The sequence below is a fragment of the Pezoporus occidentalis genome, unplaced genomic scaffold (genome assembly GCF_034315485.1).
Source record: "Pezoporus occidentalis ecotype Australia unplaced genomic scaffold, CSIRO_AGI_Poc_V1 ctg39, whole genome shotgun sequence".
Classification (NCBI taxonomy): Eukaryota; Metazoa; Chordata; class Aves; order Psittaciformes; family Psittacidae; genus Pezoporus; species Pezoporus occidentalis.
This window is the reverse complement of record NW_026915713.1, coordinates 9,018,404-9,041,838: the sequence shown is the minus strand read 5'-3', so window position 1 is coordinate 9,041,838 and position 23,435 is coordinate 9,018,404. Positions and strand designations below refer to the sequence as shown.

General features: G+C 37.8%; 1 protein-coding gene across 1 annotated transcript in view; it reads left to right on the top strand.

Annotated features, from left to right (window-relative positions):
* CDC40 (cell division cycle 40) overlaps positions 1–20,928 on the top strand; it is a 37,372-nt gene extending 16,444 nt beyond the window's left edge. The window contains exons 4-15 of the mRNA XM_062632525.1: positions 2,942–3,025; positions 3,926–4,065; positions 4,617–4,713; positions 6,375–6,514; positions 8,100–8,174; positions 8,844–8,889; positions 10,278–10,379; positions 11,666–11,781; positions 11,864–11,997; positions 16,544–16,620; positions 18,824–18,968; positions 19,867–20,928. Of these exons, the coding sequence (XP_062488509.1) occupies positions 2,942–3,025; positions 3,926–4,065; positions 4,617–4,713; positions 6,375–6,514; positions 8,100–8,174; positions 8,844–8,889; positions 10,278–10,379; positions 11,666–11,781; positions 11,864–11,997; positions 16,544–16,620; positions 18,824–18,968; positions 19,867–20,044 (1,334 nt within the window). The 3' untranslated portion in view covers positions 20,045–20,928. The remainder of the gene's footprint in view (positions 1–2,941; positions 3,026–3,925; positions 4,066–4,616; positions 4,714–6,374; positions 6,515–8,099; positions 8,175–8,843; positions 8,890–10,277; positions 10,380–11,665; positions 11,782–11,863; positions 11,998–16,543; positions 16,621–18,823; positions 18,969–19,866) is intronic.
* The last annotated feature ends 2,507 nt before the right edge of the window (positions 20,929–23,435 follow it).

The following is a 23,435-nucleotide window of genomic DNA, read 5'->3' as shown; positions in this document are numbered from 1 at the left end:
TCTTTTTTAAAGGAACAGTCTGCTGCCCATGAATCTCAAAGCTCGTTATAACCAAGTTACTGAATACTCATAACAGGTTTACTTCATCAGTAAGACTGATATTTTAAGAGCTTAAAATGACTGACTTTGGAAATAACACTTCTGATTTTATTATTTTTTTTCATCTTCTCATGTTACATGAAACACCTACAGTCACTATTACCTATTACAATTGTAGGCACTTTATTCTCTGATTACTTTGATTCCATGGAGAGGCCAGTGCAATCAGAATAGTTTAGTCCAGCTGCATTTTTCTACATACCTGAGCTATCTTGGGTCTCTCTATGCTGCATTGCACAGTACAGTGTAAACATAATTATCTGTCTTTATGGAATGTACCAAAGTCTGATAATTTAACCAACCATTTCAGGTGCACTGAAATTATGGATGTAGGTGGAATTGTACCTTTCCTTGCTAAAACATGGCATGAAATATCTACCTCCTAAATAACACTGGAGGAGATGTAGAAGTCAGGGCACATTATATGGCATACCAGCTGAGTAGGATAAAAGCAAGCTGTCTTTTGCAGCTGTGTTTAGGAGTCCCAGCCAGAAAGAAAAGATTCTCTTTCACATATCCACTAGAAAGTAGAAATTGTTCAGAGCATTTCTGTGAGAATGATGCTGGACTAAATTCAACCCAGCTATAAGAAGTCTCCACTTCCACGGGAAGCTGTGCTTGGCCCAGGGGCTCTATTCATTAGAATACTGTCCCTCTTTTACAAGTACTGACCAAATAGAGTCCCAGAGACTGTGTCAATACAGTTGGAGGACAAGTAATCCACTGTATTGATTTTGACATAGCGCCAAAGAAATATCTCTCTGCTCTTAACAGAATCATTATAGCTTGGAAGAGAACTCATTGAAATAGGGGCTTAGTTAAAGCAGGCAGTCTAATTAGCAAAAGTGTAATTGCAGTGTCTGCTCAGTTTGCTTATCCTTGGAAGTGAGTTGTAGTAATCCTTTTTTGTTGTTGTTTGGTATAGGTATAGTGGGAATTTATATTTCCTAAGAGGGCATTGGTATGCATTTCTATCTTTGTATCATATTCATGGAGCGTCTGGGCATATGTTGTTTTGGAGCTGGGTCTTACCAGGTTTGAAGCTCCAGAACTGGTCTACAAATTGCTCCACCTGTATGGGAACACTTGCTATGTTCTTGGAATAACTCTTCACTAGTTTTTGTTATATTTTTTTTCCCCAGCATCTGAAAAGAAATTATGAGGGCCATCTTCTAGGACATTAGTCTTTGCGTAACGTGGAGGAGGGGGGGAGATGACCTCCTTGGGCTGTTGGAATGGTATTGATAGGTTCTCAACTCGTATGCATCCAAGTGCTTTTATGGGCCATTGGTTTCTGGGGTGGACTGGGCAATGTCTCGCTGTTCATGATTGTCTCTGAATCATCAGAAATTTAAGAATTAGATTGTACGCTGTAGGATTTCTTTGATTTCTATGTATGTGATTACTTTTATCAGTGATTTAATATATTCATTGCTGTCTTTCTGCCTCTGCCCCTTCCTGATTCAGAGAGAATCTCATTGAGTCCTCAAGGGACATTTTGTCACTTGAATAATGTTTAATAAGAATTGGTGATATGTCCACTAGGGTGCAGTCTTTCCAAAAAAAAAAAAAAGCCATGGTGGTCAGTAACTGACTGTTCAGTGCACCTGTTCCTTGGGAACCAGATGAATTTATTCATCTGTCTTATTCTTGTAAGATCCTGCTATCCGCTTTAGAAATGGAGAAAAACTGTGAGATACGCATATTAAAATGAGAACCTCATTATAAAAAATTGTAAATATCCTGAATATCTATGAAATGCTGGTACGTTTTATAAATTACTTAAAGAGTGAATTCAGCAGGGGTTTCATGTTGGTTTTTTTGTTTGGTTGGTTTGGGGTTTTTATGAGACTCAATAGCTGTAATCAGGAAATGATAATAAATACTTGATTAAAAGTACTTGATTTTCTTAAAAATTAAATGTCATTGCTGCTGCTTCTGATACTATCCATGTTAGTTGAAGCAAGTTGAAGGAACTTCAGCTGCTTTCAAGTTGAAGGAACAAGCTTTCCCAACTCTGGCAGGAAGAAGATGAAGTAATTTCAGCTGGGGGAGACAGAATATGCACAAAGCCCTAGAAAACTTGATTTCTTTCATTTTTTCCCTGTGTCCTCTTCCTTCCAGCTGCTGCCATCCCCAGGCTTGACAGACACAAGTAGCATTCTCTTTGACCCAGAAGAGGTAGCGGGCAGAGCAGGAGGCTGCAGGGCCAGAGGTTATTGCTGAGGCCAGACAGCTCTGGGTGTGTACCAGCAATGGGCTGGTTTCAGTGTGACTGACTGGCTTTGAAAACCAAGGAACAGGGCACTGAACTAAAGCAGCATCTGTTTGAAGTCGCATCGCAACATAAGATTTTGAGCTGGTCTCTTCCTTATGCCATGTTACAACAAGAAGAGGCTGCTATGGCATTTCAAAAAACTAGTAAAGTTTGCATTACAACAAACTGGTCTGAATTCAGTGTTGACCTTGGTTGTAGCAGGACATTGGGCCAGGGGCCTCCAGGGAACCCTTCCCACTAGAAAGATTCAGTGACCTTGCTTCCTGTGACAACCCTCCCTTTGTGTCTTATGTTACCTGTTGCCTATTATATTTATTTGCTTCTCTCTTGTACAAATGGAAGCATTCTGGCAGCAGCATGTACGTAGGGCTTCATGATAATACTTTGTGTTAATACTCAGGCTGAGTGAAAAGTAGATGGGATTTGAAAGTATCAACCCTTCCTCATCTCTAGCTCCTTGAGAGTCAACAAGAAAAAAATTTGGGGGGCAGGGTCAAAGTATTAAAGGTTGTACAAGACTAAAAAGCTTGAAATAACAGTATTTTATCTCTCTCCTTGTTCTAGGTTATGCGTTAGATCCCTCCATAGATAACCCTGAAGTTGCTACTAAATATATTGGTTCTGTAGAAGAAGCTGAAAAAAATCAAGGTAATTAGTTCAGAATCTCATATAATGACTTGCAACTGATTACTGTTTCAATTTTATTTTTTTTTTTTACTGAGAAATGGAAGAGGTATTAGCAAAGGAGGGAACTATGGGAGACTTACGCATATCCAAAGATGCAATAAAAAAATGTGTTGTAATTGTAATGTGAAAAGGGAAGAGAGATATGGGAGTGCTTTGCTTTCTTGAAGGGGCAGATATTTCAGGCTATCATGTCAAATCTCAAAATTAGTATTTGCAGTTGGGACCTAGCATGTGCCATCGCATAAATAGAATTGATCTGTATATTTGAAACAGCTTTTTGGTCTTCTTATACTCCGTCTTAGCTAATACTGTCATGTCTTTATTAGGATACCTGTATGTAGCTAATCATCTTAACTGTGCTACTCAGTACCAAACTGATCACTGTATACAACCTCTAGCACCCCTGCTGGAAATTGCATGGTATCTCTACTCAGCAGAGTTAAGCTGTTGGGTTATTTGGAAAAGAAAAGCCATTTGAAGGCTGCTAAATGGTAAAAGGGGTGAGGGGGATCAGAAGCCAATTGCTGGGACTCTACTTTCAAACAGTGCACTTATTTCAAGTATGAAAATTGATGTCAGCAGACTCGGTGTTAAAAATGCATGGGTACATTCATGGTTGCATTGTCTAACAAACCATAAAAAGCAGTTTAAGTGGTTCCTCTGTTATTGTACAGTTAGAAGTGTTCATAGTTAGAAAAGTTAGCAATGCTTTCACCAGTTTTAGGCAAATGCTTTTTCCATTCTGGTGTGCATATTGGGAAGAGTGGTAGTGGTGGCTTTTTCTTTTAAACTGACTATGGTGTGACTTCTGATGTTGTATTCTGTGTTAGCAGCCAGGCAATGTATTATTTCCTTCTTCAGGTTTAACAGTGTTTGAAACAGGACAAAGGAAAATTGAAAAAAGGAAGAAATTCAAGGAGAATGATGCATCTAACATTGATGGTTTTCTGGGACCATGGGCAAAGTATGTTGACGAAAAAGAAGTAGCTAAACCATCAGAAGTAAGTACTACTTTAACACAATAGCTACAGATTGTTAGTACATTACAGTGGCTTACCCATGCTATGCTTTAGGATGATATACATGTCAAGTTATATATCCAAATAAGGTAATCCAAATATTTTGCATACTATTATTTGAAAGACTGATTGGAAATAAAGGGCATTGTATCTGTGCATTGTGTGTAGAGTGATTAAAAGAGGTTTATATACAGAAGCAGCTTGAAAAGAACTGAAAGTTAAACTTGTTTAAAAACCCAGCCAAACAAAAGAACGCCCCAATAACATACACACACAACCCTCCAACACACATCCTTGGTCAGACAGTGATGCTTAGCTGTAGTCTATGAATAAAAAGATAATATTAAGTTCTTTTCAAACTATTCTGGTTTTGAGAAAGGTATTCTCTTTACTGATGCTTAGAAATATTTCTAATCTCATTTAGCAAATAAATGTATTCTTAATAGTAAATAAACAAACAGTGATACAGCTCTGGATTTTGTGATGTGATTCTGGACACTGAATTTTTTAAAAATCCTGGTTTATTTTTCCAGGAAGAACAGAAAGAGTTGGATGAAATAACAGCTAAGAGGCAGAAGAGAGGAAAAATAGAAGATGATAAACCTGGAGAGGAGAAGACTATATTACATGGTAGTGCCATCTTCCTGTCTATTCTCCTCATCTTGTTCACAGTGTTTTCTTGCCTGCTGTGTTAATTAGCAAGGAAGGCAGACAGCCGCAGTATTTTTGCTGAGGCACCTTCGTGTCTCTGTGTTGAAGATAGCAGCACTCACAGCACTCACCTTTACTCAAGTATAAAGGACAGGGAAAGAGATAAACTTGGACTAATGCCACTTCATACTGTGAAAAGCAGTCTAGAAATGTCATCTTTGAGGGCACTGATTTTATTTATTTACTTTTAATGTTACTAGACATGCGCATCCCTTTGCTGTTTTACAGAGCAAACATTTTAAAGTTATGAGTTTGGCTTAGTTTCAGCTTCAGAATTACTGCAGTTCTGAATGCCAGTGTTTTTATCAGCAGGTCGTGCTTTGAGTTATGGCTTACATACAATTTAGAAAATTGCTTGGACTTCATACTTCCTCAGTTTTAATGTATATGTTCTTGCTATCCTATAAATAATTGTGTGTCAAATAATTACCCTATGGAAGCCTATAGTGTCAGTATTTATAGTGGTACGGTCAAATAAAATGGTTTAGTAAGTAAACTTAGTGATTTTGGGAAACTGTTACTTCAACTCTCTGCATGTAAAACAGTCCTGCCTTATATTGCTTGGCATAGATAGCTGGTAAACCAAATCTCTCTTTGTTTACCACTTTCGAGAGACAGGCTCACATGCACAAGTTGGAGTATCCTTTCTTACATGCATTGAAGAAGTGGCTGACATTAGTACTTCGTTCTTTAGTAGAAGATCATGACAATTTTTATTGAATAGTGATCATCTTAACAAACCTAAAATTTTAGCCACTGAGCTCCTGTAGAATAACCTTTTCAATCCATTTTTTTATGGCCTCTACTTGAAGTTTCACAGTGAAAGACATTATAAGATAAACTTTAGTCTTCTCAAAAACAAACATTGCAGAAATATGTAAGCATTGATACTGTGCAGGAGGTTACTTGTACAACTGAAACTGCCATAACAATATCCCTGAAAGGGAGAAATTAAATCAGTGCAGACCTTAATGTCATGGCTATCCAGCATGAGTCTACTCTGAAGTACCCATTTCCGAGCACAGTGCATCCCTGCATGTCTGATAGTCTAATCACTTCTTCTGTCTAGTTAAAGAGCAGCTGTTGGCTACTGCTGACCAATATTGATTCACACTGGCCAAATGTATCTTTTTTTACTCTGATTAGTCGTTCTGTTGACATGACTGACACAGCACAGAGCTGGCTGGAATGTGAGTTGCAAGCAAATGCCAGGGTTAGAGTTGCACATTTGAATCTATGTAGAATTAGCGTAAGCAACCTTTGTGTTGGGCACTCTTTTGCTGTTTGATGAAGAGTCAGGTGTTTGTGGGCAGAAACTGTCTTCATGTTCAGATTATCAGATTCCAAGCAGACTTTGCTGAAATGATTTAATTTGAGCTTAACTGATGCCAAATAAGATTCTCTATCTGTATCCTCTGAAGTGGATTTTTCTTCCCCTACCTCCTTTCCCTCCCACTTCACAGCAAATCAGCTATGTTCAGAAAAACCTTAATTTTGTGTGGCTGTTGAGCCTTTCAAAGACTATAAACTTTTACAGTACAGGGTCTTGGATTCTCAGAGTTCTGTGTTTATCTTTTCAGTTAAGGAAATGTATGACTACCAGGGGAGATCATACCTTCATGTCCCTCAAGATGTTGGAGTTAATCTCCGTTCTACAATGCCACCCGAAAAGTGCTATCTTCCAAAGAAACAAATCCACGTGTGGTCTGGACATACAAAGGTAGGAAGTCATGTTTGTGAGCGTGAATCATAAAAACACACTTCACTTTGTGTCTGAAGCTCGTAACTTTTGTAAAACTGAAGTGTCAGGAAGGGATATTTTTGTCTTTACTATGTTATGCATGTAATTGGTTGCACTACATGCTCAGACAAGGTGTTTGTCTGCTGTAAATGCAGTTATTACTTGCATACACCTTTTCATTAGCGTAGTGGCTTCCTGATCTCCCTTAAAGGGACAAGTATTGTTCAGTGACTTCTGTGGTATGTGTAGTTATTTCCTAAACTACCACATGAATAAGAGTAAGACTAATTCTAGGGATCCCTAAAGATGCCTTTTTTTTTTTTTTTTTTAATATAGTCATTAAGGGCTATTTCCTATCAAACTTATCAAAAGTTATAATGGTTTTGTGCTTATGGTGCATCAGCAAGTTTCCCAAATACTATTACCCAAAAGCTACTACTTTTAAAAGGTGTGCCTGGTTGAGACTTTTCTTTGATACGATTTAACATCTACAGTTTCTTCTTGTGCAAGAGCCCATAACTATATACATATTTTGGTATTAAAGAAGTCTTCCACGGTTTAGGTTTGTAAAGTTTATACTCAATTTGCTGCTGCTTCTATCTCTAGTTTTCAGTGTTGCTTGAAGGAATATGCTATCTGGCAATGGACACCACCTTAATGATAATGGGAAAGATGGAAAAAAGAAAGAAGGACACAGGGAACACTTTCAGTTTTTACTCCTTTTGACTTGAGTCACAGCTCTGAACTTTTTTCTCTTTTTTTTTTTTTTAATGATTGCTGCATCATAAAGCTTGTAGCTGCATCTATCAGTGTTTGCCAGAATAACATTTCCTCCACAGAGCTCTAGTCACTCCTCTGCCTATTATCCTATTAAGGCAGACTGATGCATAAAACAGCTTTTTCCTGAGATGAATGACATTACTGATGTGAGAAGCAGATGAAAGATGGGCTGACAGCTCTAGAAAACTGGACAATATAAGGAAACAATGATAGGGAGGATAAAGAACCCAACTCCAAACGGGTGGGAGGAACTGGGTAGAATATGAATGGATAATTGACATGAAATGGAAAGAAGGACATGAAACAATGAGCTGTTCCTTGGGCTTTCTCTGGAAGGAGTATCTGAAATAGGTAAGTGGGAATCTGCTGTACTCAGGGAATCTGAGTTCATTAGGTACAAGCCATTGGTAGTATGTGTAAGAAATGGAGGTCCCCAGAAACTTTTTTGTGGAAAAATTCCTCACCTGCCCCACCCATAAAGGCTTGTTATACAGAAACAGTCGCCCTAAACCCACAGGTTGGATTTCTTTGCTGTGTTTACCACAGTAGCAGTGTGAGTGTTGGAAAAGGGTATATATACAGCTGTTGAAGTGAATCAACTTGTCAATAACAATTGTTCAAAATGCATTGCTGTTTCCACAATGGAATATGGGCAGGTTATTTGTTTTCAAGGCACAGTATCTATATTTTATGAGGATAAGCTTTTTGCTTAGAAAAGAGGGCAAGTGAACAGAGGAAACATCTAGATGCTCCACTTACTGTTAAATTATGTCCTTATTTACAGGGTGTCAGTGCAGTTAGATTGTTTCCTCTCTCTGGGCATATACTGTTGTCTTGCTCTATGGATTGCAAAATTAAGGTAAGTGATTTTACTGGTAATGTATCTGGTTTTTTATATATACAATACTATCATTGAATACAGACAGTGCATTTGGTGCTTCTACCAAATATCTTTTGTCTGTGTTATTTTTGGTTTTCTGACTTGATTTTTTAATTGCAAATTTGTTTGAGCAAAGATGGAAAAATATACAAGACTGTTGGTATTAGAACAGTGTTGATCATTTAGTAATAGCATTTAGAAGGTTCCAGGTTCCTCAGGTTATTGCCTTTGCTATAATAATTCATTTTCTGTGGAGCCTAGTTTTACAGCTCACAAAAGGTTTCTCTTGAAGTGTTTTATTGAAGCATTTGTGGTCTTAACTATTCTCATTTTAGTCCAGCATGCATCATATTAGGAAGCTGGTGATATTTTTTGGTTTTATTTCTACTAGTAAAAACTTAGGGCTTTAAAGTTGGAATACGGTATGGGGGTTTTAGTTATTTTAAGGGTGCTTTGCTAACAAGAAGGTGACAGAGCATTCCTCTAAATTTCTGGGTTTTGAAAGTTATGATTAATCAGTAGGTGTCATATGTTTGTAATTAATTCCTTAATTAATTACATGTTGCCATGTATGTTTGCACATAATTTCAGTATCATTATTGTTTAACAACTGACGTCTTCTCTCCCCATCCCTTTTATTTTTCCAAGCTGTGGGAAGTATATGGTGATCGAAGATGTCTACGAACATTTATTGGTAATAGTCTTTTCTTAACTGATTTTTTTCATTTAAGACAACTTCATGGAAGGATATGATTTAGGTTTGCGTATTAATTTATCATAGAGGAGGCTTGTAGACATCCAGCACGTAGTATTCAGTATGATCTTGGCAAGAAGAATTGAAAAATGTGCAAGTTTTTAATGAACCTTTGTCATTATTCTGTATAATTTAGTGTTCATGTAGAACATCTTATGACCGTTAAACCAAAACATTAGTGTGCTGCAGTCGTCAATACTTTATGCAAAACTCCTTTTCAAAGGCAAAATCTTGAAATTGAATTGCCCCAACTTCATGTTGATAACAGCAGCTCTCTGTATTTATGCAGTGAGGGCATCTCATGGTCTGATGATCCCATCTCAAATAGGTCATTTCTTCTGTGCAAAAAGCATGGGAGTTTGTGGGGTTTTTTTAGGTTCAGTTGCTGTCTTTGTTCATGTAACAAGTGCTTTTTAAAGCAGATATCCGAGAGAGACAGAAATACAAACTTCTTAGCAGCCTTGAATACAGAACAAAAGCAACTGATTCCCCTTTTGAAATGGGAACATTTCTAGAACACTGAGTGAATATACGTTGAGTAATAACAAAGAAGTCTTTTTTTCACCTAATGTTTCTAATGACAGCAGTGCCATGAAAATGATGGCTCAAAAAAGGTTATCTCTCAATAGCCTACTCTTTCTAAACAGTTTGACTGCTTTTCTCAAAAGGTCCTTATTATAAGCCAGATTCACCTGCTATTTTGCTGTATTTAAGTTACTGTGCCAATATTGTAACTAAAGAGGTCTCCTACAAGTCTAATGCAGTGGTCACATGAAACAATTGGCATTGAGGGATAACAAGGTTAACACCAGATGAAAGCACTATTAATTTTCTGATCTAGTATTTCCCATATTTTGTACTTGTTTTCTAATTATAAATGTTTTTCTTTTAAATGTATCTCCTTTAGTGTTTCTTTCTTGTTTTTTGTTAGACATTGACAATTATTATAGTGTTTCAAATTCCTCTTTCAAATCTTAACTGTGACTCAAGATTTGAAGATTGATTGTAAATCAATTTATGAATGATTCATAATGCTTGGTTCTGTGAAGTGCTGTTGTTTCTATCTCCAGTGCTTTAGAGGTGTGAGGATTTGGGGGTTTTATTTTCATTATTCTTTAGGAGTTACACTTTCTTTTACTTGATTTTTTTTTTTTTTTTTTTTCCTTTACTAGTGCTCATGAGTAACTTCACTGAGTGATTTTCTTGTTTTCTCTGCATTGTTAAAAACTGGAGCATTTAACATGCATAACATTTTAAAGAAACAAACCCATTAATTTTAGGCATGAATAGAGAGAAGTTTATCAATGCATTTTTTTTCTGTCTTGTAGGACATAGCAAAGCTGTTAGAGACATCTGTTTTAATAATGCTGGCACTCGGTTTCTTAGTGCTGCTTATGACCGCTACCTTAAACTCTGGGACACTGAAACAGGTAGGCTTACAAACTGTTGTTTGGCACTATGTTTAATTAATAGTAAATATACTGATATATCGTCAGTCATGTTGTTTCCAGTTGTCCTTAATGTCATCTTGTAGTTCAGTGCTCAGGCTTTTATTACAGGATGAATAGTCACTTTTTTTTTCCCCTAAATGTTTTGTTTTGTGTAATGGTGCAGTTGACACTACCTGTATAGCTTTATTTCATATACCTTTTGTATTTGAGAAGTCTGATAGTTATTTGTAGAACAGTTTTCAACAAAAAGACAAAGTTTTACCAGATCAATTAATTTTATACCTTTTTATACCTGTAAATATAAGCATGCTAGTTAGTAATAGAATCATACTTTAATATGCTTAATTTAAAAGAATTCTTTCACTTAGTCTTCTGGTTAACATGAACTTGAAGAGCACTCCAAATAAGATAAACTGCTGGTATAGGGAGATGGAGGGTAGGCCTGATGCTCTCACAGAACCGTCTGGTAGATGCTCTGTAGCATTCTGCTCTAGCAGTTTCTTAAGCTAAAAAGATACAGGATAGATTTTTGTCAATATTCTTTTTAACCTTAAGTCTGTTCCTAAGACAAGAAGCTTCCATGTTTGAAAGAAACATTAGCTTTCTTGGTTAGCAGTGCTACTAGTCTTACACAGGAGACAGTTAGGAAGGTGTAAGTCAGATTCTCCAGTCTTGAGTCTGAACTCGGTCATTTAGACATCTGAAAAATGTCTTGAGCTTTCAGATTAAGACAGCCTCCTGCAAGTTACGGATAACATGTAATCAGGGTATTTATGGCTGAGACTATGAGAGGAGGAGGTCAGTGGTTTGTTTTGCAGTTGGATTACTGTTACCCTTTTCTAAGTTTAGGATTGAGGAATTCTTCCCTAAGTTTGTCTCTTGTTGAGAAGACCTCTGATGGTAAGGAGGTGATGCTTTGCAAAGACTGGTCGGCTTGTGATGTCCTGACTGGTCCTAATAGTTTTAATATGTCCTGATGACATACAGGGTACTGTGCAATTGTATTTTTAGAAAGCTGTAGTAAAGGTAGGGAACAGTTTATATGTGTGTTTGTGCAGGTTGCATTAATATAAACATGTAAAAGAAGGTCTAATCAAAGAGCAGGGTAAATTCTACTCTCTAATCCTCTCAAGGGCTATAAAACAAGTATTTTCTGCTGTTAGGAAAGTAAAAGTAAAATGAATGGTTTTCATCAGTATCTGCAAGAACTAATCAGCCCATAGAACTTCCACCCTGATGCACTATGAATGGCTTTTCTGTTGCAGGGCAGTGTATTTCAAGATTCACAAACAGGAAGGTTCCTTATTGTGTCAAGTTCAATCCTGACGAAGATAAACAAAATCTCTTTGTTGCAGGAATGTCAGATAAGAAAATTGTGCAGGTATGTCTGTGTACTATCTCTTACTCTAAAATTTGATATTTAGTAAAAAATAAAGGTCTTATTCTGACTTTTTTATTTGTAGTGGGATATTCGAAGTGGTGAGATTGTGCAGGAATATGATAGGCATTTGGGAGCTGTCAACACCATTGTGTTTGTGGATGAAAATAGAAGGTTTGTGAGTACATCTGATGACAAGAGCTTAAGAGTCTGGGAATGGTAAGTTTAATTTTTTTAATTTTAACTTAAAGTGTATTATGAGCAAACTGAGACGAGAGTTTATTTTTAAAAGAGCGCATAGCGCGTGGAACACTGGAGTGTACCCAGTTCTAGCTAGCTGAGGAAGAGCTGGCTTAATGCTTGAGATACTTCCCAGATTTCCTCCTCCCCCAAAGAAAGCATAAGGTAGCCTGTCAGTCTGAAGCACACTGCACTTTAAGACTGATCTCTGTTCTCTCTCCTTTCCTTGAGTATTAGGTCTTAAATTAACCTGCAGTCTTACATTTGTGTATGCGTGTCAGTTTTGAATGCTTTGAACTTGGATATGCATAGTATCATATGATACTTAGCCCATGTATTAAATGAGTAGTTTAGCATTAATATAATATTATTAATATAATAATCATAACCCCTTTGTATTAATTAATGTTGATACAGGACATTTTGCATGTGTTTTCTGCTAAATACATTAATCAAAGTTGCTTAATATCTGGGTGGTTTGGCAATCATTGATACTCATGAATAAAATAGATGACAGAAAAGGGAGAGTCTATCAAAGAAAAAAATCATAAAACCTGTAAGTTTAAATGACTTCCAATTCTTAATATACCTGAGGAGGAAGCAGATCTCTCCAATCTGAAATGTTTTCACAAGTTTTTAGGTACTAAGATTTTCAGCTTAGGACCTGTAAGATTCCTCTAGGATTTCACACTTCTCGCTGAAATAATCAATTCCATATCTTTAGGTATCAGTTTCCTTTCTCTTGCTGCTCACACATGCAAAGCTGTTACACAATACAGACACTAGATTGACAGCTCTGTGGCAAATCTAGACAAAAGGGACAAAAAAATCTGTGACATTTGAATGTTACCCAAGCAGCCAGCCAAAACCCTCAGCATGTCTGTGATCAGCTGCTATCATTGCCAGTACCAGCAGTGGTAATGACCAAAGTCTGGGAACTGAGGCTTAGGCTAGACATATAATGTTGTCACCATATGTCACTCCAAGAGAGCCTCTGTTCAGTACTTCATAATTAGACCCATACATTTACTGAGCTCTTTAAAGAAAAATCTTTGCAGTAGCATATCTTCTAAGGAATGCCTCCTCTCTAATGAGTGGGAGGATGATCTCACTTGCACAAATCTCTTATTTCCTTGAGATTGGATTGCCCTTGTTTTGTGAGCTTTGTGTTGATGACTGAAATAAATAGTGAAGTGGGTGGATTTAGTCACTCTGTGGGGAAGAGCAGGAAAGGCAAAAAGGTTCTGGCATGGGAATATCACAACCTGATTGTTCCAGTAGCAGAAGCTTTTTCCCTCTGAAGAAAAAATGCGTACTGAACTTGTTGTATGCTTCCTTGTTCAAATAACAGGGAAATCAACTGTTGGCAATATGGCATAAAACAGTAGTTGGGTTTTTTTTTGTTTTAGAAAAAGCAAATGTAATGCTGTCCTTGTAAGCATGACTTCAAAAACTTTCTCCACGACATACCTTGATATATGTATTATCATAAATAGTATATATTTCTCTAATTTTAAGATCCAAGGTTTTATAATGCTTTAAAGCCAAGTTAATATATTCACTACACAAGCTTTTAGAGCTTAAACTTCTGTGGAAAATGATTTCTTAAATCATTTTTTCCTAAGTTCATAAGGAAAATAATTTGCAACTTAGGGTAATTTGGTTACTAAAACATACTTTTTTGTATGTTTGTTCATATGTTCTTCAGCACAATATTTCTTTAGTATCTTACAGAAATATGATGCGTGTATGGCCTTAAAAGCCAGTAATTAAAGCTGGTTTAATTGCTTTGTTTCAATGGTCTAGAGGAATTTTGTAGTATGTTTTGTAAACTCCTTGACTTGGCCAGAGCTGGTAATGGGGTGCCATGTCAGCCTTCATCACAGTGAGAACTTCTCTGCTGAGAATTCAGATCTCCTTTCCCCAAGAGTTCATCCCAGGCATAGATCTCACTCAGTTGCAGCTGGTTGGTTGCTGAACATTCAGACTGCGAGTATAGCACAGACTCTTGCAGATTATATGGTTTCTTTAGGAATCTTAATGGGAGTACTTTTAAATTTGTCTGCTTTCTCATTTCCTGTGATTGTATTGTTACAGCAGGGATATTAAACTTGGCATGGGTATCATATGCAGTGTTCTTTTGGAAATGAAAGATACTACTTTGTCTTTGTCTGCTTCATGTGCATCTGATCCTACTTGGAAAAGCAGTGAAATTATGTGAGCAATTGACCTTGGAGACTTTTATTTCCTTTCACCTTCAAGTGAACTAGCAAAGCAAGAACTATACTGTGGTAGCTTAGTTATTATCCTGACAGGTTTAGGAGGCTTATCATCTCTGTAAAGCTATACCCCTCAGCAGGCCTTTTCTCCATCATTCTCAGTAAAGATACTGTACCCTTTGAGAGAGCTCTTCATGATGTGTAGATCTTAAAATTGGGTTTGGTTGGGTTTGGGGCTTTGGTTTGGTTTGATCACACACACACAGACAAATACACTTTTCTTTAAAAGGATTTTTTGCTCTGCTGCTTAGGGCAGAAGTTGTATTAGAACCCCAGAGTATCACATTTCTAAATCTTATCTAGCAGGTACTACTTTTGATATTTAAAACTTTTCAGCCTTTGAAATGCTATGAAGTGGGAACCTGAAGATCTTTAAATATTTGAACAAGCTGTATATCACATGAGTATTGAGGTCAGGAAGCTATGACAGCATCTTTCTTGATATTTTTTTTGGTTTAGCTTTTTCTTGAGGCAGCAGGCTGGTATTACTTATTTAGAAATTAGACTGGAAAAAAAATGTGAAATGTAAGTGTATTTCTTTACTCTGATAACTTAATGCAGTGTATCTTGCAGCTGTCCTAAGTGTGCCTGGTATGCTTCAACATAAAGCAGACTTGTCGTGAATAAATCCTGTAGATGAGCCTGCCTTCATCTGTAAAGGAATAGAAAGCAGGACAACCTGTGCTGCATTTAAATTTCTTGCTGCAATACAACTCGGCATTGGAGATGCATCTTCTGTGATGAGGCTTTTTTTTAATGGGCCTAAAGTGGGGTTGCTTTTACCTTGGCATTGAGGACTCCAGATGACCAGTGGGCTTGAGGGAGTGTTGGGTAGTGGGAGCTGATCAGGATCTGGCCTTACTGCAGTGATGACTTTGTGTTGTGCTGCAGGTGGGGTTTGAAGCTGTTTGGGTGTTGATGCAAAAGGATAGGGTGGGGCGCGAGGGGCTGCACTTTCTGTGCCATTATGTTGGTCAGCCCTTAGAGATTATGTGGACTTTGTTAATCCTTTACAGTTTTACTGTCCAACAGTAGTCTTAGGCCTGCCTGTTTGGAAGCCAATTATCCCTGCGTATGTTCTTTTCTACAGATTGTGTTAAGTGGATTGACCTTCTTATTCTGAGGGGTAAATGATTTTACCATCTAACTCACAGGAGCATTTGTGTTGTTTCCTGACAACAGAACAGCTTCTCACCCTGTTGCCCGTGTGCATGTTGCTTAACATAAGATGACAGGAAATCACTTACTCTGTAACAAAATAGAATTGTAATTACCTTGCTAATGTCAACCATATTGCCATCCAGCAAGGCTTGGTCAGCTAGTACAGAACAGCCACCCACACTCTGCTCCAATAGTGTCCCAGCAGCTCTTCTACTTGTGTGAATTAAACAATGAAGGCATAAACCAGTCATAAACCCTTTGTATTAATTAATGTTGCTACAGAACATTTTAAATGTGCTTTACGCTAAATACATTAATCAAATCTATTTTCTGCTGGAGAATTCTTTTGCTTAATGAGAAAGACATGTGCATGCCTTCCCTTCTTACCAGTCTTCTAGTGTAGGGTATGAGGAATACTGTGAGTATGCATGACCGTTAGTAATTCAATTTATAAAGTCAAAACCAAATTACATTTCTGTTGAGTAAGGATTAGACTGTACTTCTTTTTTCCTAAAGCCTTGTATAGGACAGTGTATGTTCTTAATATGCACTGGCATAGTCCTGTATGCAGTTGAGACCAGGGAGATCACGGTTCAGGTTTGTGAACATTCAGAATTGGTTAGCAATCTTTTCTGGGAGATTAGGATGAAAAGGGCATTTGCAGGGACTGACGATTAAAACACATAAGACATTCCAGAAAATAAGACATTCCAGTAAAATACCTGCATTTATCAGTCTATTCTACTTACCTACATAAGAATTTTGTAAGAGCTGCAGTTAAACTGGAGGCAATAGAATATCTTTGTGTTGCAGTTTTACTCTTTAACAATTGGAATTACGATTCTGCTTTGCACTTGGGATTATTTGATTGAGGTAAATTCACTGTCAAAGGTTATCCTCTAGGTAGCTCTGCAACTGGAGCTGTCTAGGTGGGCATTCCTAATATTTTTTGAGCTTTTACACATTCAGCCTTTGGGCACCACGATACACTCTACATGGCTCAGTGGCTGAGTAAATCAGCTGACTGGAGGCAGCCCTTTGGAATATCTCCATGTCTTCATAAAACATACTTCTTCCTTTTGCAGGGACATTCCTGTAGACTTCAAGTATATTGCTGAGCCAAGTATGCATTCAATGCCAGCTGTGACTTTGTCTCCAAACGGTAAGTTAAAACTTTACTGCCTTCTTAGGCATAGTTTACATGGGCATGTCTTACTGATTATATCTCCATAATGTTGCTGTGCTGTCACCCCACATGACCCATTCCGAACCAGTGTGTGCATTTATTCCGAGACTGGACTGGATCTGGGTTTGATTTAAAAGTCTTAAGAATAAAAAATATGTCAAAAATTAGAGTTGTATCAGGATAAATGTATCGGTTTAAATTTAGACCTTCATCCAAACAGGGCAAAAGGACTCTTTCTTTTCATAGAGCTCAATATGCTTTTTGCTATATTTAAAATATTAAGAGAAACAATGGTGGGAACTGACAATGGCTGCAAAGTACTAAGGAAGTACAGCAGTCCTTGTGGTGCCACAGTTAAAGCAGAAACTGATGGTGTACATGATCCTGGTAATGCTATTCTTTTCTGTTCTGAATATAGCCCAAAACAATTCTTGCAGAAGAGAAATACCAAATTACCTCTGTTTCTGGATGTTAATATTTCGCTGATGTTTATGTTCTTCAATTAGAAGCAGACTGAAGGAGAATAAAGGTTTAGAGCTTCCAGTAGTCAATGAAAATCCTTCTAACAGGACAGTCTTTGTTTTGGCCAAAATTAAATTGCTTTAGTGTAAACATTATTAAAGTGTTGCCAGATTTACAGTTAACAGTCCCATTATGCCAAGTAATGACTGATCAACTTGTTATACAGCTAACGTTTTCAGCCAGCTGTCAACATCAAATTGTATGGCTTTCCAGTGTAGATACTTCATTCTTAACAATAGAAGTGGGTTTCTAATATAAAAAGGAAGATTCTGGAGAAAGAGATAGCTGTGTTTAAAAGCATTAGCTTCCCAAGCTGGCCTTTTTCAACTCCTGTTTCTGCACAACTTGCTGTATTCTAATCCAGTTTTTCAGTTCATATCCTTCCATATTGAAATACTGGATTTTTCATTCTTTTTCCAGTTCTGGCTGCTATCATTTGTGTATTTGATCTCTGAGATGAGACAGCAAATGATGTTGGGAATGAAGTAGTCATCTTTTCGGCTCAAGACATCACCTTAACTAACACATTAGTTAACTGTCACGTTAAGTAACGTTATCATTACTATAATAGTCCAGTATCACACAAAAGAAGTTATTTAGGAATAGTTAAGATGCAGATTGTGCCAGACGTGTCATGAATCATTTTAGTGTCAATAAAGGAGCTGAGTCCTTTAAAGAAAAGTCAATTGAAAATCTTACATATGTGGAAATTTTCTACTTATGGGCACTGATTTAAGAATCTTATCAATTAAATTTTTCCTCCTGAGTGATGGAGGAAACAGACTTTTTAAGAAGTAGGAGAGTAACATGCTGGTGGTATACATTTGATTTGTTTCTTTGGGAGGCTGCAAATATCCTCAAATTCCCAGCTAGTAGCTGTAAGTGTGATCAGATTTACAGTCAAGTCAGCACATTTTATGTTGTCACTGTTTGCGTAAGAATCTGTAAAGACAGTGACTATATGCTGAATTCAGGACAGAAGTCTCTGTTCTGTGGTGTTCTGTAACACATTATCTTCATTGGATTCTCAATCAGGAGTTAATGCACTGCCAAGATGCAAAATGAGGTAGAGTTAAGAAGAGAAAAGCCTGGGTTTTTCCTCTTTCACTGAATTATGTTTATTAAATTGCATTCTGTTAGGGCAGAGAATACTAAATAGTTGCAAAAATGTAACGATTTAAAAACTCCCCTGTCTACCGTAGATGTGCTTTTCCTCTAAAGAAAATAAGAGGTGACAGTCTTAGACTATCCACAAGACAGGTAATCAGATAGATTGCAGCTAGATGTTTGGTTTTTTTTCCCCCTCATCTGAATTACTTGAGTATGTGCACTAGTAAATTTAGTAGCTTAAAAACTTATCAACAAGTCAATGGGGTTGATACAGGTTGATATTTTTGTAACAGCTAGAGCTTATCTAGAGTCCTGAGTGCATTTTGTAGGAATAGGTGTCTCAACTCCTGTCAAATGTAAGGTTTTGTCTCTTGACAGTTGTACCAGGCAGAAGAAATATCAGCTGCTACCTGGAACCCTGTTACATAAAGAACATCTGGATTAAGATAGTGCAAGAAAAGTTATAAAAATCTCTTCAAACATTCCAGTTAAGTCTGTTTATTCAAGTGCAGCACTCTGATACCACCTTTGTTTATTGCATTTATAGGGAAATGGTTGGCTTGCCAGTCGATGGATAACCAAATTCTGATTTTTGGAGCTCAGAACAGATTCAGATTAAACAAAAAGAAAATTTTCAAAGGTCACATGGTAGCTGGCTACGCTTGTCAAGTGGATTTTTCACCTGACATGAGGTAAGTTTTATTTTGAGAGAATAAGCTTCATCTTAAAACTTGCTAGTACAGACACTAAATTTCTTTTTGAATCTTCTGCAGTATTCATTGATGCACAGCCATCATATTAACTCGGCATCAGACAGAGTTCTCTAGCCAAGCAGCAGAACGGAGTGTTTAATCTTGTCATTTGATCAGACTAAGTTATACTCAGTGGTTACTCTGAGCAGCATTTAGGTAACAGTCCATGTAGTCCTGATCCCCCATTCTGCAAAGATGATTTACACTGCTGTTAAACCATTCAGAGACTAGCCCTGGTGTAGCAAGCCATAAGCCTCCTGTGCATCTGGCTCTTTTTGTGTGTGGTCTGTAGCACAGGGTCTGTTCCCACAATACGTACTTGTCTAAAATACCTGGGATTCAGACTTGCCCAGTATTGCCAATTTGCAGGCCTGGTGTGGGTATCCTCATTTATTGTTCAGAGAACTGTATTTTTCATCCTCTTTGCTCAGTAATACGCTCATACATTTACCACTATACATGCATAAAATACGTATTACTATAAAAACTGGAGAATAACCTCAGCAACACTGCAGGAAAAAGTAGAATCATCTATAAATTTTAGAGAAACTTCCAGCACTCTCTCTCTTGCTAATGTATTCTCTTTAGTTCCAGTAACACAGTATATGGTATAATCACATTGCTTAGCGCATTTACCTTGCAGTTGATGAATCGCCTTCTGCAGGATTTATGCGCATTAGAACACAGGATGAATGCTAATTCTTTGGTAGATATGTTTGCAGACTGTCGCACAGGAAGCTCACTGGGTGAAGCCCTTTTCCACTGCTCAATATAGAAGTATTATAATACAAGCGTATTATATGATGATACAGCTTTTATTTCAATCCTGTTAATACAGCTATGTGATATCTGGAGATGCAGATGGAAAACTTAACATCTGGGACTGGAAGACAACAAAACTCTACAGCAGATTAAAAGCACATGATAAAGTCTGTATTGGTGCAGTGTGGCATCCACATGAAACATCTAAAGTCATTACGTGCGGCTGGGATGGTCTTATTAAACTATGGGACTAAAGAGGATGCTACAGAGCTCTCAGGATTTAAATCCTGTGTACATCTGAGATTAGAATGAATTCTGTAAGGATGAGTAGAAGTTTGTAATACTGCAGTTCTCAGCTAGCTGTGTATGTATGCACTAAAAAATGGGAAATCTTCTAAAGACACAACTGAAAGGATTTCCTTCTCAATATGACCTCTGGGTATGAGAAGCTGAGGTCATCTGAAGCATGCGGAATCAAGTGTTGTCATGTCACTGTTTATGCAAAACACTCTTGTAAAATAAAATAATTTTAAGAAAAACTATTTTTGTGGTTCTGACTGCCAGAGATGTGGGGAGTTAAAAGAGAAAAGGAGCAATTGTGTAACTTGCTTCCTAAGAAGTATCTTTAATACCTGCTGCAATAGAGCTGGAAAAGCTGCATTTCTTTACCTGTTTTTGGGTGGTATTTTGTTGTCCCCAATATACTTCTACATTTATAGAACACAAACCCATTTGCTAAGATCTTTTAACTCGCAATACAAATGAAGAACTAATTGGAAGCTAGCAGCTGTCAGATAAACTGTATCCACTGAAGACTATTCATGGACTCTTATTTCTGTCTTCCTTTAACAATAGCATCATGCTGATCACTGAGTTTCATCTTTGCAAGTAGTCATTGATTTCCAAGAGTTTGCTTGTAATGATTGTGTGTTAAGTGTTTGTTTGTTTTTTCTCTTCCCGTATGCTTTTATGTTCCAATAAGCATGACACATTTAAAAAAAAGATGTAATGTCTCTTGCTCAGTTTGGAATACATTGTATTATAAGCCCCATGAAGGATTTGCCAATTTAATGTATATAGGTGGGTCACACTTTTTCCTCTTTAAAGAACTTATTTTTAATAAATCTTTTTATAAGAAGTCTGGTTATCTTTAATTCTTCTGTCTAGCATGTCCATATAACGTATTTCTTACTATTTGGTGTTTTCATTTGCAGTTGTGTACCAGTGTTCAGATAAACCCATTCTCTTACACTTCATACAAAACTAATGCAAGTTGAAAGCAGGAGAAACAAATCCTTTGCAGTCCCCATCTTCTCTCTTTTTAAGCACATAATGGAAAGACATTAATTACACATTTTTATCCCATGAATCAGTCTTCAATTACAGTTTTGAGTTACCCTATATTGTTTACTATAACCCTAATGGCTGCTTATCAAGGATAAGCAATAGCAAAGGAATAATTGCCTTAATTGACTAGCAGCATAGAAGATAAGGTGCTTCAATCGATGATATGCAAAGGATCTCAAATTGTGTGGATGGAAGGAAGTGGGTTCGTTGTTTTGTGCAGTTTTGGTGATTTGGGATTTTTTGGCTGATTAACAAGACAATTCTGTTCCCTAGTGGGTACTCTTTGAAAGTTAGGCCCTTATGAGTGAAGATGGAGCTTACACACTTTAGACCAACTCTCTAAACTGAGCTTAAGTCTTTCCAGTGTCCATTCATGCTGTTCACGTAGCTGCACAAAGTTTCCATGTTTCTGTTTACTTTCCCATCTTGGCAGCCCTGTGTACCTGACAAGCTCCACACACTGCTTTCACAACAGGTGCGCTGGAGGTAACTGGACATTTTCTGGCCTTGCACCCATGCCAGTATTGAGGTAGGAAATTGTGAAGCCTGGAGAGAGACAAAAGAGCCGGGGTACTGTGTCCCAGGGACCACCCCCTCTGCAAGGAGAGAAGAGGCTGTTGCCGTTTCCCAGCCCTTAAGGGTGCAGGTGGGAGTGAGCTGTTGCTGTGTCACAGAGGGTGAATTTCCGACGTGGTGCTTTTCACAGAGAAGACTTAACTCCTGAGCTGGGAGTTGAGCTCTGGTGTGCACTGTGCCCGAGTGCTGTGTCAGCCAAAAGTAGGCGGAAATAATTTAGAGTGGTTTTCTTCCTTCAAATCCATTTCCTAAATGGTTGTGTGGCAGTGTGCCCTGGCCGTTAACAGCTTGTAAGTACAGGGAACGGGGGAGGAGAGGAGGAATAGAGCAGATAGATAACAAAAACTTCTCACAGGACTTTATTGGTTTCCACATCACAAATGCCTTTTCCAAATGCTTAAAAGCCTCTCAATCATAACACGCAAAATGCTTGGTCTGTAGTTGGGACTGTTTTCCCATGTGTCACCTACCAGGCAGAACTTCATATATATACACACACATAGATACAAAATATACAAAGTATAAAAAGAGATGTATAAATATTTGTAGTACTATAACTAGGTGTCTTAGGAGAGAAAAAAAAAAAGAAGTGTTGACTCAATCAATTCTGCTGAGGTTGATGAATTGGGATTAAATGTTTGCAACAAGCCCAGAATCAAAATTCCCCCAGAAACTCTGAGATAAAACCCTTTGTCCCTCACAGTTGGTCTCCGTGTTAATCTTTCGTGGAATTTCTCACATCTGCACTGAAGCCTGCAGGGGGAATTTTTATGAGGATAATTCCCTCTTGTCATCTTAGAGTTGCAAATTCCAAAGCTCACACTGTCAGCTGGTTTGCTGTGCACAAGGATAGACGGTGTGTGTCTGTGGTGTGAGTCTAGACTTGTCTTTCCAGCAGACACCTGGGAAAAGATTTCTTGCTGGGCTCATTAACTTGAATCATGTCCTGCTCTTATCTTCCCAATTTCATGTTTCACCAGAAAATGGTGTTACAAATGTTGGTCAGAGCAAGTCTAGACTGAGTTCCCTGGGCTGACTTGGCGCGTGAGCAGACAATGCCAGAGGAAAGGCAGTGCTGGGAGAAAGAGCAAAAAGTGCATTTCAAGTTCCCCCAAGTTACTCCCCTCTAACATTAGGCAGAGAATGCAATGTGATTCAAGCAGAAAGGAGCTTCCTGGGAGGGCTGGAGTCAAGCAGGTTGTGCTGCCGGGAAGGAATGCACGCAAGCTGGAGTGCAGGGCTGCTGTCACAGCATCATAGTGCTCTGTAACTTTCAGCAATGACGTGCCAATATGCTGCCACTTTTATTAATACCAATTATTTTTACAGTGCAAGTTTTTACAGAGGAGTGAACTACCTCCATCATTCTTGGAGTTCTGCCTGGGAAGCTTGATAGTTCCTTTGGCCTTGTGCCGTCTTCTTCTTGGACTTCTTTTCCTGTGCAAGAGGAGAGATGTCCCACATACCCTCTTGCAACTTGCTGGTATTTCTTGAAGCAGATGGTCTTGGCATCTGTCTTCTCAGAGTTTGTAACTGTCCCCAATTCTCAATCTTTGCCCTCCTTATAAGGAACAAATATCTAAATTACTGGACATCCAGGGATGTCTTGTAAAAAGCCAATTTTTAGCAACGGGCAGATGCTTGATATACCATTTAACACGGTGGTCTTTAAAGGCTGATTTACACAGCGAGCCTCGCAGCCGACAGCCCAGTAACACAATG